General features: G+C 41.2%; 3 protein-coding genes across 3 annotated transcripts in view; 1 reads left to right on the top strand and 2 right to left on the bottom strand.

The window, feature by feature from the left end:
- cxadr (CXADR Ig-like cell adhesion molecule) overlaps positions 1-2,090 on the bottom strand; it is a 28,473-nt gene extending 26,383 nt beyond the window's left edge. Inside the window, exon 1 of the mRNA XM_011619762.2 lies at positions 1,923-2,090. Within this exon, the coding sequence (XP_011618064.1) occupies positions 1,923-1,974 (52 nt within the window). The 5' untranslated portion in view covers positions 1,975-2,090. The remainder of the gene's footprint in view (positions 1-1,922) is intronic.
- An 883-nt stretch (positions 2,091-2,973) lies between these two features.
- Positions 2,974-9,256, top strand: LOC101067654 (spindle and kinetochore-associated protein 2-like). The gene is made up of 6 exons (XM_011619763.2): positions 2,974-3,121; positions 5,470-5,565; positions 5,706-5,882; positions 7,349-7,388; positions 7,996-8,122; positions 8,685-9,256. The coding sequence occupies exons 1-6, from the start codon at positions 3,089-3,091 to the stop codon at positions 8,707-8,709; spliced, it is 498 nt and encodes a 165-aa protein (XP_011618065.2). The 5' UTR covers positions 2,974-3,088; the 3' UTR covers positions 8,710-9,256.
- Positions 9,257-18,061: 8,805 nt separating this feature from the next.
- Positions 18,062-21,036, bottom strand: part of LOC115252725 (stress-induced-phosphoprotein 1-like) — a 3,662-nt gene continuing 687 nt past the window's right edge. The window contains exons 2-9 of the mRNA XM_029848651.1: positions 20,391-20,536; positions 20,017-20,137; positions 19,795-19,891; positions 19,581-19,705; positions 19,116-19,152; positions 18,933-19,036; positions 18,517-18,689; positions 18,062-18,422 (exon numbers count right to left, since the gene is read on the bottom strand). Of these exons, the coding sequence (XP_029704511.1) occupies positions 18,350-18,422; positions 18,517-18,689; positions 18,933-19,036; positions 19,116-19,152; positions 19,581-19,705; positions 19,795-19,891; positions 20,017-20,137; positions 20,391-20,536 (876 nt within the window). The 3' untranslated portion in view covers positions 18,062-18,349. The remainder of the gene's footprint in view (positions 18,423-18,516; positions 18,690-18,932; positions 19,037-19,115; positions 19,153-19,580; positions 19,706-19,794; positions 19,892-20,016; positions 20,138-20,390; positions 20,537-21,036) is intronic.

A 21,036-nucleotide genomic window follows, 5' to 3' on the forward strand; every position in this document is an offset into this window, starting at 1 on the left:
ACAGAAGGAGCCCTCATTATTTTGTCATTTTAAAGAGGACAGCACATTATTGTTTATTCTTAGCCAAGTAAAAAGACGGCTATGAGTCTGGCAGATACTGTTCCTGTCTGCTGAGGTGGAATGATACTCAAATGAGGAAGCCATGGTGCCATTAAAATGTTAATGAGCCCAAACCAGCTCTACAACCTACCCATCACGAGAGAAAAGTTGGCGTAACAGACTGTGTAAACGCTATATGGCAGTCTGTAAAGAGCAGGTTGGTCTGAAGCAAAGGATTTTTGATTAAACAAAGACATATTTTCTGCCGATCAAGGTGTCAACATCATGCCCGGTTGCAACAATAGCAGTTGATTTTCAGCGTTTTTAAGCATCATAGAAAATACTCAACTTATGTTAACCAGCCTAAAATTAGTATAGTATGTCTCAGTAAATTGACATACCAGCTAGCAAAGAATCTTAAATGTTCCATAATCAAAGAATTTGGTGACTAAACAGGATAAATTAGACAATATTGATCGTGAGATCCACTGTTACAGGGACACACGGCTCATCTGGAGGCGCCGCAGCTTCAATATTTGACTGCGCTTGAACACCAGGAAGGTGAATAACACTGTGTGTCTGCAAGTACAACCTATATTAAGTGTGTTTTTATTTAAATGTTTAAATACTGTAGTCACGATGCACACTTCCATAAATTGGTTGCAGCTCATGGTCAGAAGCAGAAGGTGTGAAGACCTCCGACGAGCTCGATACAGAACTGGTGAGTGAAATGAGTTCCAACACGCAGGTTCTAACAAAATGTACATCTGTGGATTCACACTCCAAACAGGATCATGGAAGCCCAGTCTTACTGCTAGCAGTAAGAACCTGTTGACCAGCAACGATTTCTTTTTAAGGTTCTGCCACGATTCCTGCAGCTTTAAGTGTACCAGTTATCACTGGTGACTTAAGATTCATACCCTCATTCACAGACACAAAACTGCAATCACACTGGCAACCCCGCACCTCAGATTTAAACTTAAAGGCGTGGGTTCCAGTTCCCCACGGAATAACATGGCATGGCCAGTGGGGGTAAGGGGTTTTGGGGGGATGGGGGGGGGTCAGTGAGGGTGGGGGTGTCCAGCAAAACCAGCAGATGGCAGACAGAAAGAGCAGCACTTTGTAGCCCTGTGGGCGCACATTTAAATCGGATTAAGCTATCGTGATGATAGGCACAAAATATACCGTAAACACTCATCAGGCAGAAATACATACTTCAGGAGGACAGACGGACAGACAGACAGACAGACAGACAGACAGACAGACAGACAGACAGACAGACAGACAGACAGAAATCCCAACTTGCAACCAAATAGCATGTGAATCTAACACTGTCATCATTAATTCAGAATAAAGAACGTGGGATTTTCTACTTATACTAATTACATTAGCATTTTTCCAAACTATGTGGAGTTCAGTCATGAAAGGATGTAAGAAAACTTTAATTAACCACATACGAGAGCCATTCTCATGAGCATTTCTCAAAAAAAAAAAAATCAAAATGATTAAATACTGGAGGGGGGGGGGGAGCGGCCTGAACATAGATTTCGACGTTTTTATAGTTGATCAAATTTAAATGTTTTTTTTTTGTCGGTCAGTTGGCTACCGGTGGGCTAGCTACCAATTCTGACCTTGGGTTCTAATCAAATATTTCTCTTCAAGGCATTCAGATTGCGATTAAGTCTCCACCAAACAAATAGATATGTTAGATTGTCTCGACGCTATTAAGGCGTAATCCCAGATGTCAGGCTTTAACTGTTGGGCTTGTTCGAGCCAGTTACCACCGCTGCCATTCTTTGGGAACGCGGCTGACCACTACCGTCCTCGCCGTCGATGAAGTAAAGAATTGAAGTAGTTGAGCGGTTTAGTGCCGTCAAACTTACCTGCTAGGAGAGTCAAAAGAAGGCAGCAGATCCGGGCTGTCGAATGCTCCATTCCTGGCCGAAATACCGAGAGGTTTTCTTCTTAAAACTTGAAAAGTTCCGCTGCGTTCGAATGACAAGAGTCTCCCCAGCTCCACCGAAGCATCCAAACTCTCCTCCTCCTTGCAGGTGCACAGTGGAGCGCGCGGCGGGCTGACACGTGACTCACTGCCGCAGCAAACAAACGCCAATGGCGCCATCTGCTGTTTGAGATGGACACATCAAAACAAACAAACAAACAAAGAACAAACATACAAACAAAAAGCACCCAAAACAAGACACAGGAATAAAACAACTTGTGATTTGGTGGTAGGGTGGTTGGGAGGGGGAATGATAGGTCTTGGTAATAAATAAGTATATCTGACAGTGGGGAGATGAAGACATTTACGTAATCAAGTTGTTGGATATTTTTCCACAGTAGCATGAAGTAATTCAAGTAATACATTTTTAAAAATCCTCAGACAAGTAAAACAAATTTATATTTTTCCACAACCCAACAAAACAATGAATGTGTAGCAAACAAGAGAACACAGAGAGAATGGGTTGGGAATCGTTCACCTTTTCAATTGTGCACAGGCTTTAAGACTGAAGACCACAAGAAGTGGATTTGAAATTAGTTTAAAGTTAGTTTAAGCAAGCAACAAGCTCCATATAAAGCAGTTTTTTTTCCCTCCAAAGTCAACTAGTGTGAGACTATACAAGTTAGAACTGTAGGGAAGCAAGGAGGATGGGGACAGGTGGGTGACATTCCGAATGAAAGCATTTATATCCGACCATTGTATTATTATTATCATTATTAATTACTCACAGCAACAGTTCTAATAATAACATTATTGTTGTTATTACATGTAATTGATCTAAGACCCAAACTATTAAAGAACACAAATTATATGTTTTTTTAAACATGACTGCATGTTTGCAAGTGCTCAGTGAAGGGTCAGTATTAATTACATTCCGAATCAGCAGAGGGTGATATTGCAAGTAAAGAAGAAGAAAAAGAAGAAGAAGCGTACTGCTACTGAAGGTGGCAGTAATGCCAAACGGAGGCCAACTGCCGTTAAAATCCAAAGAAGAAGAAGAAAAACAAGCCCGCGCCCCGCGAAAATTTGAAAAACATTTACGGTAATATGGAGACCGCAGTGGAAAAAGTAGAAGCGATGGTAAGTGTGGAATATTGTTTTCTGTTTTTTTTAGTTGGTATGTTTTTTAATGAATGAGGAATTGAAGCAAAACTTAAGTTTCATTATTTGCCGTAACTCCGTACGTACTATTCTCCGCGTCATTTGTGTTTATATCTTACACTGACATTTATTCAAAAAAAGAGGCAATGTTTATAATCATTAACATTATTGTGACAATTATCTTTCTACTGTCCCTTTTAGCCCATATCTGATGCTCATGATTCACAAGTGGTTACATTCGGAATACTTGTTTTTATCCTTGTCGCTGCATGGTGAATTCATCCTAATTTAATCTTGGGTCCTGGCGTTTTCAGACACGTTTGCATTCTTCAGGGGGAAACATCTGGCCTTCTTTTCATCCTTTCTCTCCCTGTTGTTTAAGCAAAATATCCTGGTTTCACCGATTTCCATATTTTAATTATGACTTTCAATCATGGCTGTAATGCTGTTGTCATGGCCACGTGCAGCAGCAGTGTGTGAGTGGTGTGTACAGTTTGTCAATGAACCTGTCATTTATGTCTCACCAAAGCATTTTAAACTCCACTTCTTAAGTGTTTATCCTCACCCTGATCTTTCTTTGCCATGGTTTGAGAACATGTGAAACCCCTGAGACTTTCAGAGCCCTCAGCAGCTCAGCTGTGTTCCCGACTGATATGCTTCTACATGCTCATTCAGAGGACACCAGATCATGTGGACAAGGAGGAGTAATGTAGAGGAGTACTCTCAAGAGGCAATGCCACCAGAGAATCTCCCTTCCAACACTCATCCATGCCACTGCCCACTCTCCCTGGGCCAAAATTGACATTTTCCTAGCAAATCAACTTCTTAGCAGAATCTAAAAATGCCATATTGCCCTGAAGAAGTCCTGGCTAAAATGGCACCATCCACAATCTGATCTGGATTTAAATGGCTTTGGGGAGCCAGTGTGTCTTGACAGAGCCTGGATGCTGGGTGGTTGCTCTGTTAATTCAGCAATAAAAACTGGCGCAACACAGTGATGGTCCTCAGAATCCTTGTCCTCCCCCCACCAACATTGAGCTTTTATCAGTGTCCTTTTTATTCCGCAAGGGAATTCCCTCAGCTGTTTGTCACCCTTGTAAATATCCACCCAAGGGCAAATGTGACTCAGGCGACACAGAAACTGTACACAGGTGACACAGATGGGGATCTGTTTGGACCTAACATAGGCTGTGATAGGTTTTTATCATGATTTATGAGGATATGATTATTTAAAGAAACCAAACAAACATACCCATCAACATCTTTCCCAATAATAAACCTTGCTTGTGTAAATGCCTCTAAAACATCATCAACCTGAGAAATATTACTTCCATTCAAGGTGATATAAATTTTAACAAGGAATTGCAATCGTAAGTTAAGAGGAAAATTAAAGTTACCAGGGGAAACTTTCAATAAGTCTTAATCAGATAGTGAGCTGGCAAATGATCTGAGCTCTTTTTACAGTCATACATATTGCTATTCATGATTTTGCTACTGAACTGTTCCTGTAAAAGCAAACCTGAGCTTTTTACTTTTCCTCATCTTTTAATTGTAAACCTCATATTACCAGCTGGTCTCATGGTCTCACCTACTTTTAAATTGACAACCAAACTAGTGAGTTAACTGTTTTAGCTAATGTCCTCGTATCCTCCACTCATTCACCACGGGGATGTGTCCTCTCACCAGTTTTATTCTCCCTGTATACAAATGAGTAACAGTGTCACTCTGAGAGCAGGAGCAGTTTTTAGTTTGCAGAGGACTCCTTGTCTCACTCCTCTGATAATGATTGGCAGCGTGGCCCCGTGCTGATGATTTGACCGCTCGCTGCAAACACTCCGTAACTGTCAACGTTTCTGAAACCAAAGAAATGATTATTCATTCTAGAATGAAGTCTTCTTTCTTGTCAACTCAGTAATTTTAATGTTGACCTTTTTTATGAAAGTTTATACTTTTGAGTCTATTCTAACGCTCTAATTTGTTGGTTTGGGTCCCTGAAAAACAGGATTTGGCTGGGATACATTGTAAGACTGCAGTGGAATCGCTGCCAACAAGTTTTGCAGGAAGCTTAAACAGCTCCTCATTTTTAGGTTTGATGTCCGAGCCATTTTCAGGGAGCTAATGTTGAGTACTTTTTGTCATTTTATCATTGATGACCTTCACTTGAGAGGAGACCGTATTATCTCCACGCCATGTCCACTTCCAATGTCTTTCGGTTTATTTTCTTAATTTTTTTCCCCCAAACGGTGTATTTTTTCCTTTCCGCTCACCATCTTTTTTCTGCAGTGTAGTCTGTAGTTGTTTACTTGAAGCTTTCTCCATCATTGCAGTTCCTGAAGTCAAAGGCAGACCTAGAATATATTGAGAAGCGCCTGAAATTGGACTTCATCAACAGCGGTGCAGACAACGGCTGTCACACTCAAGCGGTAACTGAACCATGATTGCTGTTTACTCAATATTAAAGTAATCCATGTCATGTTAGTCAACATTTATTCAGGTTAAGATGGATAAAGAAGTCCATCCATTCTGATCTAAAGTTGAGCTTTCATGTCTGATGTGACTGCAGGAAAATCCAGCAGTGATTCTCGCTGACTTGGGGGCAATTAAGGCTAAACATGCAAACTTGTTCTTTGAAATGGAGGAGATTGCAGCTGCACAGAGACGGTCAATGGGCTCTGTCAGAAGGAGCATAAACACTATAAAGGAGTTGACCCAACATTTGCAGCCAGCTGGTGATGTAGAGGTAACCTCACCCACAAAACACGCACATTAACCTGTGGCTGGACTGATGTTGAGATGGAATCAAATCAATCTTTATTTATATAGCGTCTTTTATAATCAAAATTGTTTCAAGGCGCTTTCCAGAATCCCAGGGCCTAACCCCAGACAAGCAACAGTGGCAAGGAAAAACTCCCCTTTAACAGGAAGAAACCTTGAGCAGGACCAGGCTCATGTAGGGGGACCCTCCTGCTGATGGCCGGCTGGGTAGAGAGAGAGGAGAAGGGGAGGGGAGGCATAGAGCATAGAAATGCATACAAAAATACATTATATTGATAAGCTGCCGGTTGAGTGGGTCAGTGGGGTTGGAGGTCATTATGCAGCTCTGAAGGCGGCGATACCTCTAAATGAATATAGAAGGGGTAAGGGGGGAGCAGAAAAACTACACAAGAAATAGCATCACTAGTCTACTTGATGAGGAGGGGAGAGGAGGGAAGAGGAAACCATGACCCAGTGGAGTGACAGAGGCCTGTCAGGTGATCATGTTTCTGGACCCCGGCAGCCTTGGCCTATAGCAGCATAGCTAAGATGTGACCTAATGATTAGACGACCCCCTAAGTATGATAATTTGTCTGTCTATGATAGTAACTGGAAATACAGAATTAGTGATAATAAGCTTTTTCAAAGAGGAAGGTTTTAAGTCTAATCTTAAAAGTAGCGATGGAGTCAGCCTCCCGTACCAGGACAGGGACCTGGTTCCATAGCAGGGGGGCCGGATAGCTAAATGCTCGGCCCCCCATTCTACTCCTATAGACTCTAAGTAGAAAGAGAAGGAGTGGGAGAAGAAATGTGTATTTTAATGCAAATTGTCATAACAGAATTTTTAAAAATGTTGCCAGAGTTGCGTAGATTACTGTACAGACTGAACTTTAAAGAGCAATGTGTTTATGGTCTGTGGACGGACATTGGAGGGCCTGCAGACTCCTCAGCTGTGATTTAAACCTGCACCACTAAGTGTGTAAATAGACTGCCTGCTATGAATCAGTCACATGTTTCGCTCAGACCACCTGCTATATGCAAAACAGTATTTTAAATATGATTTATAAACCAGGAGTTTCAGTCTCTTCACATGGTAAAGGAAAGCATCAGGAAACTAGAAAGGGATAAAACTACAGCACAGAGATATACATGTAATCTATCTGTTGAGGCTATAATACACTATGTGTAGCTGAGGAGCTCTACTCTCATTAAACATCTATAAGTCAGCCAAAATTTTGATTTGATTTACTTTGCCTGTGTATGGATCTGAAGTACGCCTCCTGTCTATAAGATGCCCTGAGAGGGCAGCAGGGACATTCCAGTTGATTTGTAATCTGGAGTATTGCAATATATCTCAGTAAACACAGGTTTTGATCTTGTAGGCTAATAGTTTCTCCCTGCATGTCAGATTCATCTGATTTTCTTGCTACCTAAAGAAATATTTCCTTTCAGGTGAGTTCTGTCGAAGCTTCAGGCCAACAGCAGCCAATAAGTGAGTGCGAGTTTTTTCCTCTACTCTGAACATCATTCTCAAATAGAAGTCTTGGGTATTTAGGCAGAGGACGATAGAGTGGGAACACAACAGAGCTGCAGCTGGTGGGAACGCGTGCATGGATTTGAGCGTAGATGCAATACAAACACATCTGGTGTATTATATAGGAAGGGCTGGGGGAACAGGCAGGTAAGTCAATGGCTTTTGACACAGGTTATGGAAAATGTAACCCATAATGAGAAAGGAAACATTCCCAACTACTGATTGGTCTGCCAATTATCCCCTTTTTCGACCTGTTGTCTGCGCCATTTGCATAACAGCAGGTGAGACAACATTATTTCATTTCATGACCATATGTGAATGATGAAAATGAAAGTTCTGGCCTCACAACTCTCACAGTTGGTTGATCATCATGTTGGCTGTAGTACACCTTTAATCAGGGATTCTTGGTAGTACCGGAAGTAGCCGGCAATATGAATGGATTTAATGAAATCTTCAGGAAATGCAGCTTCCTATGTAATATAACCTTGCATTAATTACTGCCTATATAGACTGTTTTAATGGGTGTATGTGGGAAATGACCTGCTTGTTGTCTATTTGTCCACAGGCTGTGGGATTAGGCAGCTGAGTGACTCGGCTTTTAAGAGTGTTCCTCTCAGCATTCGCTCCAAAGTTAAACTACCTGAACTCAACAGTTTCTATCAGCAACTGCAGGAGCATCTCTGCAAAAACAAGTAAGTGTGACGCGCATCATATTACATTCAAATGCAATTAAAATAGTCACCATTTTCACAAATGTATCCTGTGGGTGCTTTTTCAGCTCCAACCAACCTTCTTGTTTTTCCTGTGATTACAATTTTTCTCATATTATACAAAAGAAGCTGTAATTTTAATTTTTTTAAAAAGTAAAGTAAATGCAACATACTGCAACAACTTTACAGTTGAAAAAAATAGTTTTGTTTTTACAGAAAACCCCAATGTGCTTTACATTATTACTCTGTTTCAACATTTGTAGCTTTCAATATAATTTCACAAAACTCGACATATAATAATCGCAAGTTTGGCAAGAATGAACAAAATCCTAATAAAAAAATTCTGACTGTTGCTGCAGATTATTGCATGATTGGTAGAACTGTCACAAATTTCTCCAGGCTTGTGGTGGGAAAAAATTGTACAGGACTTATACTTTTAAATGGCAAAATTACAAATAGGTGTAATATCAGTAGTTTAATTCCAATTAATGACGACTGCATGAGATGGTTTGCTGATTGATCTCACTTCTCTTTACTTCTGCAGCAGTTCCCTGAGCATGCAAAAATGAAGCAGCTGAAGTTAAATATGAGCGAGGCGAAGCTGAAGGTCCTGCAGCATCTCACTCTAATTGAAATAGACAAGAAAGGTTCTGTTCGTCTTTTGATGTGAGGGAGATCAATAACTGGAAACTGCCGATTGTCAATTAAGGTTTTAGGTTGAACAGATGTAACAGATATAAACTAGACAAAAGATTTTCTGTGTTCTCCACCTGGTTAGCCGTCTTTCTATGTGCCTTTTTGTTACTAGTATTAGTAGCGATGGTCCCATTTCCAATGATATTTGAAATTGTATTGTTCTTTTTTAACTACCTACTGATCTGTATTCAATGCATAAATATGTCAAGCAGTGGATCTATGTGTGCCTATTATAATGTTTGTAATAATTATTTAAGTTATTGTTCCAGCAAATTGCAATAAGCATGTCTGTGTGACTTCATTATGCTATTCTAATATGTTTAAAGATGAATCAAATCTAACATCCATCTTCTAACCATTGAGAAGTCAATATTTGTAATTAAAGTTCTTCCTTTATGAGGCCCTACACTTCACCCAAAATCTGATGGTTTTTTTCTTTTCAAGGATTTCTGAGGAGAATCAAAAACCTCTTTTGTCACAATCAATGTCAAACGATTCAAATTAATCGCATATAACTTGAATACTGAAATAATTAAGTATGAATAGGCAAAGGAGACTAACTGTTAGAGCCCACTTAAAGCAACGTTAAAGTCCGTCAGTAGCAATGGTTAGTCCACTGGAAAGTCCACCACTTTGTATGGGGGTTGGATCCTGATCAGAGTTCATTAAAGAGGGGAACAATTGTCTCCTCCCTGACCGGTTCTGTGGGGATTGGTACAGTTTTGGCGTGGAGGTTATTGGATTGGTTTAAACAGGTTTTGTGTTGGGAAGGGTCCTCAATGTATTGGACATTAAATGTACTGTAGAAACTTCCAATACACGACACTCAAACTCCATGCGTGTATAATTAAGTGTAAGAATGTTGAGTTTTGGTGAGAAATGGACCTGGATCACAAATGGAGCAATCACCAGTGAGGCTGCATTAGGAAATAAACATTTTTTGTAAAAGGAAACATCAAAAGCCATCATAAATGAAACACCCTGTACAAGGAGTCTCCTCATCTGGGACGTTAATACAAATTTAAAAATTGACCAAGATAAAAAGAAAAATGGAATAAACAAGAAGATAAAAAACAATTCTCTGTTCCACATGTGATACACGGCAGCAATCATGTTTGTCCAGTGTCTGTGATACAAAGAGGAGCTGAGACAGAAAAGTGTTGGAGGGCCAGGACACAGGAGAATCCACCTCTGAACGTTCTCCAGACTGGCAGGATCTTCACAGAGGAGCGATTCAACCCTGCCCCTGGGAGAAACATCATCTTCATGTAACCCTGCCTAGTTCACTATCAGTGGGCTGATGGGCCTCTGTTTTTAATCTGGCCTTCTTTGACCTGTTCAGAACCACCAACACATCCCCTCTGCCGACTGCCTGACCTTCCTCCTCTTCTACTAACCCCAGACAAGCAACAGTGGCAAGGAAAAACTCCCCTTTAACAGGAAGAAACCTTGAGCAGGACCAGGCTCATGTAGGGGGACCCTCCTGCTGATGGCCGGCTGGGTAGAGAGAGAGGAGAGGAGAGGACGGGCACAGAGCACAGAAACACATACAAAAATACACTATTTATACAGTGGGTCAGCGGGGCCGGAGGTCGTCATGCAACTCCGAAGGCGGCGAAACCTGTAAATGAATACAGAAGGGGGGGAGAGAAGCAGAAAAACTACACAAGAATCAGCATAACTAGTCTGCTTGATGAGGAGGAGAGGAAACCATGACCCAGTGGGGTGACAGAGGCCTGTCAGGTGATCATGTTTCCGGACCCCGGCAGCCTTGGCCTATAAGCAGCATAGCTAAGATGTGACCTAACGATTAGACGACCCCCTAAGTACCAGTATGATAATTTGTCTGTCTATGATAGTAACTGGAACTACAGAATTAGTAACAATAAGCTTTTTCAAAGAGGTAGGTTTTAAGCCTAATCTTAAAAGTAGAGTATGTTAGCAACTCTGGCTGCAGCATTTTGGATGAGCTGGAGGCTTCTTAAAGAGTTATTTGGACACCCCTGATAATAAAGAATTACAATAGTCCAGCCAATGGACTAACTTTTCAGCATCATGCCGCGTCAGTAGCTTCCTGATCTTCGTAATGTTTCTCAAGTGAAAAAAGGCACTTCTAGAGACTGTTTTAATGTGAGTTGAAGTTGTATGTTTCCACAGTCAGCACATCTGGTGATGGTCCAGTTGTAGGGATGGCCTGGTTAGCTTTCTCTCTGATAGCTAGAACTTTATCAGTGAAGAAGCTCATGAAGTCTTCACCACTAAGGGAAGAAGGGATACGTGGATCTAAAACACTGTGATTCTTGGTTAATTTGGCCACAATGCTGAAAAGAAACCTGGAGTTGTTCTTATTATCCTCAATTAAAGAAGAAAAATAAGCTGTTCTAGCCTTACAGAGGGCTTTTTGTAGACTACCAGACTGTCTTTCCAGGCTGTATGATACCTGTCTATTTTACAAGAATACCACTTCCTTTCTAGTCTGCGCACTTTCTGCTTGAGGGTCCTGATATGTGAATTATACCAGGGGGCACACCTCCTCTGATTTACTATTTTCTTTTTCAGGGGGGCTACAGCATTATCTGAAAGACATCTGCTATAGTAAGACTGTGCTCTGAGCATAGAAGAATCCTTAATTATAAATGTAAAGTGATCAAAGAATGGTCTGACAGGAGTGGGTTCTGAGGGAACACTGACCACATGTTCTACCATAAGTCACCATAAGTCAGAACTAGATCTAGGGTGTGGTTGAAGTTAAGAGTTGGTTGGTTTATCTGCTGGAGGAAACCAACTGACTCAAGTAATGAGATGAAGCCATTTCTAAAGCTGTCATTTACAACGTCTACATGGATATTAAAGTCTCCAATGATAATGACTTTGTCCGTTCTAAGGACCAAGTCAGATAAGAAATCAGAGAACTCAGACAGGAACTCTGAATGTGGCCCAGCAGGGGGCCGATATACAACTACAAACAGAAGTGGCTTTTCTGCCTTCCAGTTCAGATGGGTGATGCCAAGAGTCAGGCTTTCAAATGAACTGGAACTCTGTTTTGTTCTAGGATTAATTAATAACTTGGAGTGATAGATTGCTGCCACTCCCCCCTCCTCAACCAGTAATACGAGGAATATGATCATTAAGATGGGTAGGAGGAGTAGATTTATTTAAGCTAACATACTCCTCCTCCTGAAGCCAGGTCTCAGTAAGACAAAATAAATCAATGTGATGATCCGCTATCAGGTCGTGTACCAACAGGGATTTACACAAAAGAGATTTAATATTTAATAGTCCACACTTAATTGTGATATTAGTTTCTCCAACTTGTGCTTTAGTATTCATTTTAATAAGATTATGGTGATTGGACCGCTCCCCTGCTCTGTGCTTGGTGAACTTTTAACCGTGGAACAGAGACTACCTCTATAGTGTTAAATATGTTATTGTTGGTGGATGAGGGTTCTATGGAAGCAGCAGAGAGGTGTGTAAGACTACAACTCTGCTTCCTGGTCTGGACCTTGGATTGTCAGGTCAGGTTTGATGTCTTGAGATGTGGTTTCCTAACGATAGTTAGCTTTCCACTGTTGTCAGGATGTGCTTTGACAGCCTGTAAAGGCTCTTCCTGATGTGCTGTTGGTCAGTTTATGCACAAGTTTAATCTGCTGACTCAGCTGTTCTTTGTTTCTTGTTTTTGTCTTTTTTCTTTCCATAACTCAATAAAACCTAAAATAGATCCAGATCTGCTGTGGTCTCATCGTCATCAGTGCTGCATACGGGAGCCCAAACTAATTAGATTATGCTGATAAATGTAATAACAGCCATGTGTGCATAGAAAGATTTATGTTAGAGACCTCTTTCCTTGATGATCTGAGAGAAATAGCTGCATGTTTTCTCTGATCCCATTAAATTACGGTATGTTATGAGTTCAGAGTGGCAATAGCATTTTAGCATGTAGCATGTAGCATTTTTTTTTTGTGTCAAAAATAAAGCACTCCTTAAAATACTGTAACCCCTTTAAAGTAGTTATGTATTCCTTACATGAAAAACTGACTGACAGAGTTCAGGGCTGATTCTGTTCAGATTAAGTGTTCAAGATTTAAATATTTAGTGTAAACGTCAGCAGTTTTAAGTTTTGGGCCCGACCCTCATTTTGCAGTCATGAAACATTTCCTATTTCTTCATCGCTGTTCTGACTCACGCAGCGACACAGACAGATCAAGAGCACCTCTTTCATTTCCAGGCTGTCAGACTTTAAGAGCAGAAATGTGCAGTGTTGTGCTGCAAAGCCACATTTTCACACAGTTGAGACAGGACCTCCATTTATCTTCTTTCAGCTAAATCAAAGGAAAAGTTGAGTTTTCTACATTAAATTCCACTTTTTTTTCACCCTGTACATTTCTGTCACTCTGGTTGAGAGGTTAGGGTTGCAGCCCTAATCTAAAATATCAATACTGACACCCTCCTTTCAGCCCTCTACCAGTTTTTCCTTCCTTATTTTCTGTCCTATTGTGTTTTTGAGAACACACGTTCCCTTGTTATTATTGCTTTGATGTAACTATTGCCTTATTGATTTTATTATCTTATGTTGTTAACAGCAACCTGCTGAAGGGACTAAAGATGGAAATTAGGTGTTGGATATAATCTTGCATATTTGCATTTATTCGTTCATTCCTATTTGTGTGTCCCTATTTTAAATAAATAAACTTCCTGTATTTGTGGGGCAGCGGTGCTCGCCTTCCCAGACTCTTGTTTTGCAGGAGATTCATCGTGTATGAGACTCAACTAACTAAATGTTCTGCACAACAGCACTGTGAAACGCCTGTAATTGCAGCAATAATTGTGTTCTCACCGTGGATGATCAGGGGCTGAACGCCTGCGAGCTCTGCAAGCCTGCAATTCTCACCTGCTGCAAAGCTATTTTTTTCCTGCTGGTCATCGGCACTAAACCTGGCAGCTCTCTGCTCTCCATCCATTTCATCCAAAAACCGGATCTGAACTCTGACCACACATTTTTTCCAGCTTTACTCAACTCTTGTTTCCTCTTTGAAGAGGTCGTTGACCCCATCAGAAAATTCATCAGAATCTGCTCAAAGTGCTGAGCTACCTGATTAAAAAGATATAAATAGTTTCAATATAACTTTTAACACTGTTAAACTGTTGAAGCTCAGTTGTGGAACACATGGATGCTGACACTTTTTCTCTACTACAACAGTTTATTAACAGAATTTTATGGCTGGAATCTCTTCTTGTGTCGAAAGGAGTGATTGTTTCAGAGGGGAATCTGCTCTGATGATGGCAGAATGATTTTGTTTGTTTTTGAGCCATCAATGATTTTCTGTCAAAAAGGGGAATTGTCTGTTATTCATTTTAGGGTTCTATTACTTACTCTAATGAATGATTGATTTTCATTAAAATATGTTTGATCAACTTGCATTTTATATTCTTATTAAGGCAGAAGCCTGACAGGACACTGAACCCACAAAGCAGACCACGACCAGAAAAGTCCTTTCCAAATGAGGTTTATTCGGAACAAAAAAGCGCACCAAGCAAAAACTTGCAGGTGAGGCCCAAACGAGAGCAGGCTGGATCCAGGAAACAAGGTTGAACATGGCAGGTGAGGCCAGAAGCAAAAACAAAAGGCGATCAGAGAACTCCAAACAACTAGCTTCTTTCAATTAGAACGAGCTAGTATAGAAATACCACTCTGAGTTTAAGCGACGAACTGGCGGCGCATGAGAGGATGAGCTGCAGATAAATTCTGCTGCTCCTGATGACCTGACAAGCAACAGATGAGAATTCCAGAGGAGGGATCGGAGAATCTGCCTGCTAAACCCAGCCTGCACAGATGAGAGAAATGAGCACAAAAAACAGGTCAGTGGAAAAAAAAAAAAATCTGACCTCCACATCCTAACAATTCTAGCTGTTAGAGTGCAGACCAAAGTTCTATTAAAGTAAGATAGATTTTATATTTCAAATCAAATCAATCTTTATTTATATAGTGTCTTTACAATCCAAATTGTTCAAGGCGCTTTCCAGAATCCCAGGGGCCTGACCCCAGCACAAGCAACAGTGGCAAGGAAAAACTCCCCTTGAACAGGAGGAAACCTTGAGCAGGACCAGGCTCATGTAGGGGGACCCTCCTGCTGATGGCCGGCTGGGTAAAGAGAGAGGAGAGGAGAGAAGAGGGAGGAGGAGAGGAAAGGGAGAAGGAGAGGGAGGGAGAGGAGAGGGGAGGAGAGGACGGGCACAGAGCACACACAAAAACACACACAAAAATACACTATTTATACAGCGGGGCCGGAGGTCGTCATGCAGCTCCAAAGGCGGCGATACCTGTAAATGAATAGAGAAGGGGGGGAGTAGTTTAGACCCAGTGCGTATATTAATAGTTTTACTTATGACTCCTCATATAACCATCATCTACACGTGATTTATATGATTTATGTAAACGTGTACTGTTGTGTTTTGCTCAGTTAGACACTGAATGTACTCCTTATCTAATCATCATCAGTGTGCTGACTGCTCAACCCGAGTTTTGATGATGTATGTGGGTTATGTAGCAATAAATTGTCTGCTAAAACAACTGGTGCCTTTGTAGTCATGACTCGGTCCATTCGATTCTGTTTTCTGAAGCAAAACTTCTAGGACAGCAGGACAGCTTTGACCATTCTTTGAGACATACATAATCTGGGGCTTCCAGTGTCTCATGACCTTGAGGCTCCAAGCCTGTTCCAAAACATAAGATACGTGCAGGAGGCACCTGGTCATAAATTTATCTATGATAACATTCCTGAATTGAGTATAAGAACTGGCTGTGAGCTCACGGTGGGGGCATAAGGCATCGTCCCAAGTCTGGAGAGGTACAGTTTTGGTGAGCGTTTATGTACCTCAGAGACTGGAGGCAGTGCAGCGGCGACTTCTGTTCCAGTCAATATTGATTTTCCACTATATCAACTTTGGATTTTAATCTTGGTTCATTTGGCTGATGTATTTTTGATACTTTCAATTTTAATAAAATCTGGGTGGCGTTTTAAAACGGCAACTTCTGCTACTCTGTGTCATTTTTGGTGCTAACGCGAAGACAGGTACCTTCTGAACACGAGGTTTATTTTTTCTGAGGTTAAAAAATCCTGTCAACAATTGGTGATAGAGGTAAAACCAGAAAAAAAGGCTCTCCGCGTGGACGATGATCCATGCCAAGCCTCAGAAACCAAGCAATCCAGGAGCCTCCATGACTACATTATTCTCAACCAAGTCCTGAGAGAGATGATGGCTAAGGAGGGACAAAGAAATATGTCAGCGCAACTACACTGGACACCAGAAGCCCAATCAGGCCTTCAAAAAATGTAAAAAGGCAATGGACACTACCGCCAGCCTGGCAACACCAGTACACTGACTGCATAACTGCAGAAGCTGCCACAATCCACCTGTACATCCGCCATGTAAATCTCCTGTCAAGCTCCATCCTTCCATCACTCATGAACATGACCCCGAGATCTGCAAAAGCAAAGATGAAATCCTGTGGTTCCCAACCAGACTCCCTCCGGCCCATGGCTACACCTAGAAATTCTGTTTATAAAGATTATGAACAGAACCGGTGACAAAGCACAGCCTTGCCAGAGTCCAACATGCACGGGAAACAGGTCTGACCAGCTGCAATGAGAAACTCCTGCTCCAGTGGTATAGAAGATCGGGCGGCTCTTAACAGAGGGCCTCAGACCCCGTACTCATGGAGCATCCCCTACAGAATTGCCCCGAGGGACGCATTCAAATGCCTTTCCCAGATCAATAAAAACACATGTTAACCGGTTGGGCAAGCTCCCCATGAAACCTCGAGCAACCTGGTAGGTGTTTGCAGAAGGTATAGAGCTTGTCCAGTTTCCACAGCCAGGACGAAAACCACATTGAATCTGAATCTGGGACTGAACTATCGGCTGAATTCTCCTCTCCAGTACCCTGAGACCTTCCCAGGGAGGATAAAAAATGTGATCCCCCTATAGGTCGAACACACCCTCTGGTCTCCTTTTTAAAAAGAGGTACCATCACTCCAGTCTGCCATTCCGGCAGTTCCTGATTGCCAAGCGAATGTGCAGAGGGAAACACCGTGGCGGCTGGCCTGTGAAGATATTTTGACCTCTAATTAGCTCACCCGAGAAGATAGCCACCTGAGGGATTTGCTAAATTTCGGCCTTGATCAGCCTATAGTTTAGACCTTGTGTCTTATGGATCCTCATAAAATCATCTTAAATATCCACCTTAATCATTATAGCTATGATTTATGTAGACATATATCGATGCATATGTAAACCTGTATATATGAGAGAAGTGCAGCGGTGACTGTCCCAGTAGACTGATTTTGGTTTGTTTGCCTTATTATAACAATAAATACTATCGTATTGACGTGAGTGGCCGCAGAAAATGGTGCCAGTAGCAAATTTGTAGATGTTTTAAAATTAATATTCTACTAATAGGAATATTTCTGGACTGTACATTGTTGCAGATACACAGTTTAACACCCAGAATTTTGGTTATGGCGTCCTCGCTCCACAGTGAGCGCAATGCATCAATGTTACATCTTGACAATATTTGACAACCCACCCCCTCAAAAATTGGCTAAAAATGTTGAGATAATAGAAATACTCTGAACAAGATTGAATCTCTGTTCATGTGTCCAACAGAACTATCGGCAGTATCATCCCTCTGTCCCCATTGACAGTTAAAAAGTGATGCTGTTACAGCCACTAATTCTCCTCTTCATCATTAAAAAGATCAATGTCCATCTCCTCATTCACATAATCCATCTCCTCACAAGCTTCCATTCCTCCTACCAGTACCTCAGCATCAGAAGGCAGATGTTCCAGGGTTACCTTGGGGTTTGCACCCAGGAATCTATTATTGCCCACCACCTTCTTGGCCTTCAAAGCATCAACCAATTTTAGCCGATCATGGCCAGAGGATGAAAGTGTAGGACTCCATCTCCTGTGGTAGCACATCTGTGACAAGCCACAATGAACCGAGCAGGCTGGAAACCTTCTGGAACCTCGACTTTGTTTGGTTTTTGTTGAAAACTTCAGAATATTTGAATACAGATTTCAATAGTGGAATAAACAGGTAACAAAACATCAGAGCTCATTAGTTGGACACTTTACATCATGTTTAATATTTCTGATACAGCTGGACGTTGAGAGGCAATATTGCCACACCAGTCAGTTGTGCCACAAACAAATGAGGAAATTCAGCTCCAGGAAAAGTGGAAAAAAGTAGACACTTTTAATTTTTGACGTAGAATACAGACAATGTGGTGATCACACTGCAGTTGATGTCAGAGGTGAAATAATGATCAACGACAATAAATGTTTATTATATTCTTTTGCTGAGGGAAATTTGAACAGTTTACATGAAGATCTTCTGAGTTTTCACAAGCGGCTCTGGGGCTTAATATTCTAGGATGAGCAGACAAATACCCAAATTAAAGATATTACTGAGGATGCATTTGAAACATTATCCTGTAAATCTGCAATTTCTGTGTTAACGAATCGCTATCAGTCCAATGTCGATCAACTTCTGAATTTTCTGTGCGATGACTGGATTCTTTAAGTGACTGTGGATAAAAAAGAAAATAAAGTTCACATTAAAGCGTGTTGCTATCAGTCATTCATGCAGAAACAGAGGGAAGCCAATGCTACCAAACCTACTCGCTAAGTGCCTGAGGGTCCTTCTGCATCTGTTCAAGGATCATGCGCATGGCGGGATCGCTTATAATCTTCTGGACCTCAGGGTCAGTCATGGCCCTCCTCTTCACCTCCTCCGGACTGTCGTCCCTGGTGTTCTGACTGATCACACAACGCTGAATTCCTTCTCTGGCTTCCTGAGGGCAGAGAGCAGAGGAAATTGAGCCATCAATCTCCAGAACCAGAGCTCCTTGCAACCAGGCAGCAGCCTGAAGTCATTGTATCAACACAGAGGATTTAAGTGTAAGTAAAGGAGGCAACAAATTTAAACAGCTCTGTTTGGGATTTCGGAGAGTTTAAATGCTTGCTGAATTCACTAAAAAGTAGCAGCCAAAATGACAAAAACATGTTGCTATAAGCAGCCGACATGTGTCAAATACCTTTGAAGAAGAGTCCAACTCCATAGCCTTCTGGTACACATCCATAGCTTTGGAATAATCCTTTAAAGCTTCTAAGGCAGCCCCTTTGCGAGTATAACCTTTAACTGTGGAAGCAATGGTTGTAATAAAGTCCATCCAAACTACAAAAAATCTGTTTGTTAAAGTCATTAAATTCTAACTTACTGAAGGTGGGCTCCAGTCTGATGCAGTCTTCACAATCCTGTTAAAAACAAACACACTCCAGTTCAAATAGACTTAAATCTCAGGTTAAAAATCTCATTAGCTGTTCAGCCAAGTAGGAGAGGGTATAAAACAGTTGGAGCCTGCTCTGAATACTTTAGTCTACTGAGATTACTGGAATAAACAGAGGTGGAAATTCAAGATATTTTCAAGCATTTTGGGTCAACAAATCCCATTTATATCTTTAACACACGGGTTTAATTTCAGAGCGTCAACACACAACAGCAAGGTAACGGTGGATCAGACTGGCAGCAGCTAACAGCCTTCACTTCTATCATTTTGTTCTTTACTGTCCAGACTTACAAAAGACCAGCAAGACAGCGCTACATTTCATTATCACTTGAGCTTAAAGATTATATTAATTCTAAAATACAAGTGATGCTAAAATGGAAGGGCATAGCAACAGACCTTCAGGGCCAGTTGAAACTCCAGCAGCTTTGTGTAGCAGGCAGCTCTGTTACTGAACAGTTTGGCATCATTGGGGTTCCTCTTAATGGCCTCAGAGTAATGTTTCATAGCTGAAGGGTAGTCTCCTGTTGGACAAGAAGAGCTCACATTCACGTGTGTTCATATGAAAAATAAAAACTCAGACAAAAAATCTCAGCATTACATGAACTCAAACCTTTTTGGAAGGCATCATTGCCCTTGTTCTTCTCATCCAAGGCCAAATCAGGGTTAATGTAGGCTAGTTTCTCCTGCTCCTTTAGAATCTTCTCAGCCTATAACAATTACAGCATATTATTATTAGTCCCCTTTTTATAGACAACTCAAATCTGAACAGTGTGCAAACGCTGCTCATTGACCTAAATTACAGGAGAGAGGAGATAAAAATGATGCCACCTACCTGCTGACACTTCTTCAAAACCTCAGGAGTGCGATGTTCTGCCAAACTTTTGTTAAAATACTGAATTGCTTCTTTGTATTTCTCCTGCTTGAAGTATGAGTTTCCAATCCTAGCCAAGGCTCTGTCCAATACAACATGACAATGTCTTGAGATTACATCATTAAACATTGAAAAAATAAAACAGTAATTGCAGGAATATTCACTTGTAAAGTGCTCTGCATTGCATTTTTTGAAATAACGGCGAAACAGCGCCACCTCGTGGGATGACACACTGAGCTGACTGGTTTAGAATTTTCCACCACTAACGATTTTTTGTTTTGATTCACTCAGTCCTGGACTAAAGATTAACAAAAGAAATTCTACCCAGAACTCACTTCGAAATGGGCCTGTAGTCCTCTCTGTTCTCTCTTCCAACCTCGATGGCCTCCACACACAACTCTCGGCACTTGTCAAAATCTCCTTTCTCAAAGTACACGGCTGAAAACAAACAGCAGAGTATGGAATAAATACAGTGGGACCTCTACTTACGAATAAATTCGTTCCAGAAGTTGTTTCGTAACCTGAAAATGACGTAAGTAGAGACACGTTTTCCATGTAAATGCCCTAATCCGTTCCAAGCCCCCAAAAATTCGGACATAATTTTTTTAATAAATCATAAAAATGCATCAAAACATGTAACAAATACATGTTACAATTAAATTACCGCACAATAAATGTAGGAATTCAGTGCAAGGCTTCTCCAGGAACAAAATTAACTTTATTACAGGCTAATCTTACATTCGCCGTCATTACTAGCAACGAACGTTAACACTTGTGGTAACAGCGCCATCTAATGGACAAACATACGAACACCCACAATAAATAAAAGTGAAACGAAGGCGACGCTGGGATACACACAAACATGTACAGATTGACGTCCCTCCTAGCCAATTGGATGACAGGAAAATGCTACGCGATAGCCAATGGCAGAGCAGCTACAAGCAAGTTTGCGTTCGCTAAACTCCGCGAGCTGCAAGTAGC

Source organism: Takifugu rubripes, chromosome 15 (genome assembly GCF_901000725.2).
Source record: "Takifugu rubripes chromosome 15, fTakRub1.2, whole genome shotgun sequence".
Lineage (NCBI taxonomy): Eukaryota > Metazoa > Chordata > Actinopteri > Tetraodontiformes > Tetraodontidae > Takifugu > Takifugu rubripes.

Excerpts from the sequence above, each read along its gene's own strand:
- LOC101067654 (XM_011619763.2), top strand. The coding sequence starts at position 3,089 with ATGGAGACCGCAGTGGAAAAAGTAGAAGCGATG. Across the intron at positions 5,566-5,705 it reads ACGGCTGTCACACTCAAGCG|GAAAATCCAGCAGTGATTCT; the intron begins GTAACTGAACCA and ends ATGTGACTGCAG. Across the intron at positions 7,389-7,995 it reads AGGCCAACAGCAGCCAATAA|GCTGTGGGATTAGGCAGCTG; the intron begins GTGAGTGCGAGT and ends ATTTGTCCACAG.